The sequence below is a fragment of the Gavialis gangeticus genome, unplaced genomic scaffold, assembly GCF_001723915.1.
Source record: "Gavialis gangeticus isolate Ggan-Ray unplaced genomic scaffold, GavGan_comp1, whole genome shotgun sequence".
Taxonomy (NCBI): domain Eukaryota; kingdom Metazoa; phylum Chordata; order Crocodylia; family Gavialidae; genus Gavialis; species Gavialis gangeticus.
The window spans coordinates 3857419-3865298 of record NW_017729005.1 but is presented as its reverse complement, the minus strand read 5'-3'; the positions used below and the strand labels follow the sequence as shown (position 1 = coordinate 3865298).

Below are 7880 nucleotides of genomic sequence, written 5' to 3'. Positions count from 1 at the left end.
ATTTTTTAGGGGCCCCACAGGCTGGATAGAATGGCCTGGTGAGCTGGATTTGGCCCGTGGGCCAGATTTTGCCCACCCCTACCTTACAGCATGGGGCACACTTTTCTCTTCACCTTTCTGAACACTGCCAAGTGTGCCATCAGTGCTAAGTTTATGCCATCACCAAATGCAAATGAAGAATCTTAAATGTATTCTGAGGTTACCTTTGGATTAAAGTATCTGCAGGACTGTGGCTGTGAGCCTCCAAACAAAGCAATGCGATAATCATGTTTTTTCCTTCGTGGTCTTGTACCCTCTACTAGCTCTTCTCTGTCCTCTGGAGAAAGAAGGTGATATCGCATTCCACCTAAAAGAAAAGCAACAGCTATCAATTCCGTGTGGCTTGAACACAAAGAGGGACTTATTTACTAGAGCAGGGACTTGTAATTTTCAGAAAAAACAAAGTGACACATTCTAAATAACTGGCATCTTTCTTAAATCTACTTTTACTTATGAAAATAAAATCTGAGTTTTTCTCCATTTATGAAAGAACCATCACAGGACACAATAGTGGTACCCAGCTTTAGATCATCTCAGACAGGTCCAACAATGTCAGAATAAAGTTAAAGTCGACCTTGTGCTAAATGTCAATTTAAAGATCTACCTATTTAGTTTGATTTAGCCTACTTAACCAGAAGTTGCCAGTTTAAACCAAGCAGAAGGAAAGATGCACAGAAAAAGACAAAAAAATGGAAAATCCTAGGAAAACAAACTAAGCAGAAAACTTAGAAGCGCTCTAATATGTCTCCTAAACCCTGGGTGCCTGTACACGAGCACGGAGGCTGCTCCGGCATGCTGTGTTTACAGCATGTTGGAAGAGACTTGATTGAGTCTGCTGGAATGTGGCAATTACTGCACTCCAGTAGCCTCTCCCGTATCAGCGTCCCCATGCTTCAAAATGGCGGCAGAAGTACTTGAAAGCTTGAATGAGCTTTTGTTCAAGTGCCCCTGCCGCCATTTTGAAGTGTAGGTATGCTGATACACGAGAAACTGCAGCCCTTTAATTTAAATGGCTCTCAGAGCCACTCTAAATTAAAGCTCTGCCCATTCACCCCTGGAGTACATACAAAAGTGCCCCCTTGTGCCCAATTCTGCACTGTGCTGAAAGTTCTAAATTCCAATTAGTTTAACTGAGAGTTTAACACTCACGTGGGATAAAGCCTTCAATATAAAAGGAAAGGTGGGAAGGAAAAAAAAATTAGATTGATGTTGCTTTTAAAGCAAGGCTGAACTAAATTATTTCCTGCCATTCAACTAGCGCAGGAATACAGTTCAATTTTATTTCCAAAACCATGAATAAATTTTATTCTTATATAGACTGTTCTTGGGCATCTGATGAAATTAAGAATCACATTAGTTACCCACGTCTGAAGAGAGGACGATTTTGTCTCCATTTTCCTTTTAAATAAATGCACATAATGATGAGACATTTAATTCAACATTTTTAGAGTATAACATCTGTAGCCCTAACTGTCAGTCTGCATTAAAGGTGGAGATGGTAGAAGATAAGTTAAAGGTCCTTAAGTTGCCTTGGAAGACTTTTGAGTCTCAGACATTTTGACATAAACATTTTTGATTGACTGCAATATAAACTGGAGTAATATTAAAGTTATCAGCCACTCTCAAAGGTGCACTAACCCTTCTAATTACACCTAATAAATCCTAACAAGGAAGCCACATTCTGTTACTCAGCATTAAGTTGGAATCACTTACCAGGGACTTTCATTTCTTTTCTCATTAAAACTGCTAAACTCTAACAGGTGCTATTTATATAACAAGCTGCTTATCAGCTTCAACTAAATGACATGTCCTAGAATGAATAAAGCTAGTGCCAAATTAAAACTAAAAATGCAATAAAAATATTTTCACTTTAGTGAGCAATTGTCAAACAACAACAAAAAATAATCTAATCATAAAGACTACTAAAATATTCAACTAGGAAACAACTTACTGATCACCATTTTAAGGCACTCAGGGTTGTCCTGAATAAGTGGTTCCGCCTGAACAGTTTTACTTAAGAAATTTTTCGATATGAGAGGAAATCTGACTTTAGCAAGAATGTCAACCATGTATGGCTGGCGATTAGGTTCATCATATTTCAGCCACCTGACTGCTGCATCATAAACCTGAGAAAGAGAGAGGGAGACATACACACAAGCAATAAAACACTTGATAAAGTCTCCAAAGTGGCAAAGCAACTAAGTAGTTGGAGACCTATATAAATTTATGACCCAAGAATAAGGTGATTCCACAAAGTCAGTCATTATGTTAAACAAAATAAATACATGCCTTTGGGAAAAAAGCAACTTATAAACTCCTTGTATACTGACACTTTTATAGAGATCATATACATTTCCAAAGGTAAATTGTTGCAGGTATTGCATAGTCCTAAATGACAAGGCTTTTCATGTACAGAAGTAGTGGTGAAATCACAGCCAACAATGAAGATGTTGTATTACAACACAATAATTATACCATTCCCTGTATCTGATCCATTTTATCTGATGTTTATAACCTGCTGCATGGGAAGTTTTTCAATCACACTAGTATTATGCATCTTAGAACATGTATGGTAAAGTGAAATAAAAAATCCAAACATCACACTTATTTGGAGGAGGTTCACATTAAATGAGGTTTTAATAAAATGACAGCAGATTATCGAAAATGTAACATTAAGGATAAATTAGCTGCTATATTTTCCTTGAATCTTATTTACTTACTACAGGCAGAGAATCCAAGTATGTTGAGTACTACATAAGTATTTCTTCTGTTCCCCCTTTGCTTGAATTTTTTTTGGGGGTGGGGTGTGGTAGGAAAGTAGTAGGGGGAGCACAGCCTTGATTTACAGGCTAAAATACTGGATTGACAACTGCCAAATGTATATCGGGAAAAATCTTCATCTACAGGACTCACTTTGGAGTCACTATAGTATAATTACAGCTGATTATTATGTCACAAAATCCATTTATTTTAACTGAAACTGATCAGAACAAGTGAATGATTGGAGTTTGTTTGAAATAGTAGCTATTTTGCCATCAAATCATTTGCTACACAGTGGGCGCATTTACACGTTCATTAATATGCTATTGTTACTGCATATTAAGTTAGTACCTCTAATATGAGGTACTACAAAAAGGCACACTGAGCTGCCCTAATGTGCAGCAGGAAAAGCAAATGCTTTTTTAGCGATGCTTCATGGGCAGTAGACTAATTCTACTTCACATTAGCATATTAGCACGGTTTTTGCTGACACTTCACTGCACAGTAGAATAGGCTATTAAACATTAAAGCGCATGTGTAGAAGCGCCCAACGAATTACTCAAAGCGAAGGGTGGTCTTCCTGATTAAACTACATTACTTGCCAAATCTCTATGAATAAGAAGTCACACAGGAAGGAGTTAACCATTAGAAATAAACCTAGCTCAACACCATGGGCTAAGGCAGTGGTTTAATGGCAGTGTGCTAAGGCAGTGATTTACTCACATTACAAAGTGTACAAAGATTATCTGAATGTAGTAACCACACTTCCACCCTTACTTCATTTGCATGACATCCTGCTTACATGTAAACTCCCTCCAGCATCACAGGAGGATTTATGCAGCATAAGAGTCTACACACCCATTTTCCTAAAGGCTTTTTAGGATACCAAATTCTACTTACACAAAATCCTTTTGCAATTTCAACTGAATTAGATCACACCCTTTCAGTCTGAGGCCAGCTGTATTGCTTAGTAAAGCTTGCAATTTACTTTACTTGGAATTAACTACTTTCTAAGGTGTTGCTTTGGGGCCTCAATGGTTTCCTGTATGTATACAGCTATACCTCTGAACTGAAACATGAACTGACACTCTTTTCCATAATTTGCAGCTAGTCAAATTCTTGTGTCTTTGCCAAATGATGCTGAAAAAACTCCACAGACTGATACAAAACAAAGCTGCATTGTTAGTGCTTGCCAAAGTCTTCCAAATTTATGCTGCTGCATATGCAAGCACTTACTTGCATGTACCACACTAATTTATATCTTATCAGCCACATGTCATGTACACGTATGGCACTCTGAAAATAGCAAGAATCACACACTTTACACCTGCTCTTAAACTTCACCACACCATTTCAGTTGCTGCATTTATCTGGTAGAAGGCACATTTGACTAAGAAAATGGGATCTCACCTGATCTTCTGCCCGCACAGTCAGGGTGTCCTGGTTCAGAAGATGTGTAACACGCTTAACATCAAGCTGTAGGAACTCATCTGTTTTGTAAACTTCAGTGAAGTGCTGATGGATGAAGTCATCTGCTGTGGCTTTCAGTTCTGGACAGTCTAGGCATTCTGCTAACACACTTATACCTGCATAGAGAATGGGAAAAATATAGACATTTCCAAAGTTTGTAGGTTAAGGAATTTATCATATACACAAATAAATTAAACTTACAGAGCACCCAAAGTTTTTTTTAAAGGTTTTCATAATTCATCTGTAACTTTAAATAAAAAGCTAAATGCACCCCTTTGCAAAGCACAAACTTCTGGTTTTGATTAAACTGGCAGAATGGCAAGGATGTAATACTATCTCCATGTCATGCCATTATTCCTTTAGCTCTCAGCCCTGTAGTTTGTAATTAGAGTCAGGCTTTACATTGCTCAACAGGTTATCACTCTCTTTGGCACCATATCCTCAACATATGTGCTCTCTAAATAACAATGGAAGCAACGACAGTACTTTACTTCTGCCTGAGCCATGCTGTTACGGGGCAGGGTGAAGAGCATGGACATAATACAATGAAATTGAAACTACATGAAGAACCAAACACATTTATTCCCCAACTCCAGAGAGGAAACAAATATAAAATAGCATTTGAAGTCAGATTTTAAGTAACACGACACTAAAATGGAGTTCCCATTCCTTCTTTTAATGCATCTTATGATTTTTCCGTTGATTTAAGTATTTTATAGCATGCATAGAGGTATGAAGTATCAATCTAGTAATTTTCACAGGTGTATCTTCCATTTAAAAACAAAGTAAGACTACAATGCTCAGATCTAGTGCAAGTAACACAATGATCTATGCCTACTGATACAAGGAAATCTAAAGTAAGGGCAACCATTCTTTTCTTACTCTCTCTAAGTCAGAGTGCAAAGCTGGGTTTATGGAGCACAGGGTTCTTTGTATTCTTCGGTTAGTGGAAATATCAAGTACTTCAGTTTGCAAAAAAACCAAAATATTGATTTGACCTTGCTTTCCTCTTTGTGGGATAAATTAGCCTTAGAGTAGAAAAACGGTTTTTACAAGGCATGATTTTCTACTAAAGAAAAAACAGTACAAGAGGTTTTCATGCGTCTTTAAAGCAAGACATATTTATCAAAAGCTATCATCTTTCATTAACAATGTATTAATTCTACAGCTGTGCTCAAATGAAAGAAAGGTCAACTGAATCATTAGAATTCAGACAAGTCATGACATTTCTGTTGACATCAGATAGGGTTACACTTTCTTTGAAGCAGGTAATGTCATTTTTTTTGTTATTTTAAACACAGAATTGGTCAGTCAAATCTCAACAGGGTTCTGTAATGCAACAGATTTGGCTAAAACATTTAAATTAGAACAAACATTTGAAATACTGGTACTGTCCATAAGATTTATCAACAAGCACTTAGTTTTGCTTGTGGGAGTTTGGTTGTGTCTTTTTTTTTTTAAATGGAGAAAAGCAAACAGTCCATGTTACATATCAAATGCCTGTTGAGTTTATTTTTGAGACACTACTCTCTCAGTTGGAATGAGCAACAGCCAAGAACAAAAATAATTTGATACTTTTTTAAAGTAATAAAAAGCTAAAGCTTATTTAAGCTCATTTTGGAAAAATAAAATTACATCTGAGCCAACTTGTACCTCAAAGTCCAGCCAACAAGACTGAACGTTCCAAGTTACTGAAAAACTGAGGCCTTCAATCCAGCAGCGGGCTCCGTACTGGTGGATCCATGCCTCCACAGAGCCCCAGTGGAGTTAGTGGGCCTCCACACAGGCAGAGCTAGTTGCAGGACTGGGCCTCCTGTTTATAATGAAAATGACAACAGTTCCTTAAAAAGCATCACGGATATGAGACTTCGATCTATTTCTGAAGAAGAGGATCCTATACTTCAAATTCACCAAGCTCTTGTAAACATTTATATAACAATTACTAGTAGAAGTCACTCTGAAACTTTCACAAGATCACTCATGCTAGATAATTTTTAGCAATATTTTTGGTTTATAAGCTTTCAAACAAAGTCTCAAAAGTTCAGTGGCACATGCAATGACACATACCTGAATCTGTGCAAATGTTCTGTCTTTTAAAGAGGGGGGCAGGGAAAGACTACAACCATAAATATTATTTGACATTTTTAAAGCACAACTACATTTTTAAACAATGCCTTTAACATAACAAATCTTTCTTACCAAGACAATTTGAAGCATCAACTTGCTCTTTCAAAAAATCCACACACATTTTTTTCACAGGTTCAATTTGATACTGGTTTGCAGCATCTAGTAAAGACTGGACATTATTGCTGTTAACAGAAATCCTGCAAAACATATTATGCAAAATTAGCACAACTAAAACCACTCCATGACTGAAACATTAAAAGAAAGTTACACAAAGAACAAAAGGATTCCCCCTCTACTATACGGACAAGAAAGTATTACCTGCAAAGCATGTTCTTCTTGCCAGGTTCTCTTCTGCCCTCCCCCCATTATACACAATTGCATATAAGTAAATACAGCAAAACATGAAAGTAACTTGGAACTACCTGGCCCTTAATTTTGAAAGATGAACCTTAAACTTTGGACAACTGTAGTCAGTCCATGCCTGATTTTGCAATTCTGACTTGTCCCCCATCAATCCATTACTGTCACAAAAAGAAATGGATTGATGGGACAGCATTTCTCTTTCTAAAGTCATCCTGGTACCCTTAGTAGCCAAAATAGCTTTATTATACACTTTGCAGAAGAGAAAAGGAGTGTTTAAAAATACAAGAGGAATAGTACTATGAAGTTTACAGCACCATTACCCATTTAGCTGGCCTAAAAATCTCTGCATGGGCCCACACAGAATTCTACTGACTTCAACAAAGGCCTACATCAACCTCTGTGCGCATGGACTGAAGTAGAATTCTGTAACTGTAGCAAGTTGCTGAGATTTTAGAATGAAATACAGGTACTGTGGGAAATGAAGGTGTTCAGCTTCCCAGAAAAAAAAGACCATTTTAAACAAGCTACCTTGCAGTATAAGCAAATTCCACAAGCTGTTCAATAATGTCAGGCTCTGCATCCTTTAGCTCCACTTCAAAGGACTTCGATTCAAGCATATTTGCTGCAAGTCAAGAAAAAGAGAACTAAATCAGCATATCCCCGTCAGCATAGCTGTCATTTTGCAACTCATGGAACATCTCTGGTAAGACAATTACAAGAAAGGGAAAGACTTTTATAAAGCTGAACACCCCAAACAAACTCACAGAGGAACTTTTCAAAACACTGGTAATTATACTTTTACTATGTCTTGTCCAGACTTGGGATGTGGATATTACATTACTAAACTTGTAAAAATAATGCAAATCAAAAAGACTATAATTTCTGGAAAGCTGCCTGTGTGTGTCCAGTGGTGGAAAAAATTAATATATTTTGTGATGTGATTAGTAAGACAAAAAAATCATTTGAGCTCCTCATTACTAACAGGCATTTAACAACATGGACGACACCCCATTGAAAAGCAGAGCTGATTGAAGAAAGAAGAGAAATCAATGAGGGATAGGATACATTCATAGTTTCTATGGTCAGAAGGGACCTGAGCATATCATCAAGTCCGACCCCCT

At 37.2% G+C, this 7880-nt stretch overlaps 1 protein-coding gene across 3 annotated transcripts in view; it reads right to left on the bottom strand.

Moving 5' to 3' along the window:
- Positions 1-7880, bottom strand: part of KLHL7 (kelch like family member 7) — a 43203-nt gene that overhangs the window by 18534 nt on the left and 16789 nt on the right. For all 3 annotated transcript variants that reach the window (XM_019508575.1, XM_019508574.1, XM_019508576.1), the window contains exons 4-8: positions 7288-7381; positions 6469-6593; positions 4210-4385; positions 1991-2165; positions 204-346 (exon numbers count right to left, since the gene is read on the bottom strand). In XM_019508575.1, coding sequence (XP_019364120.1) covers positions 204-346; positions 1991-2165; positions 4210-4385; positions 6469-6593; positions 7288-7381 — 713 coding nt within the window. The remainder of the gene's footprint in view (positions 1-203; positions 347-1990; positions 2166-4209; positions 4386-6468; positions 6594-7287; positions 7382-7880) is intronic.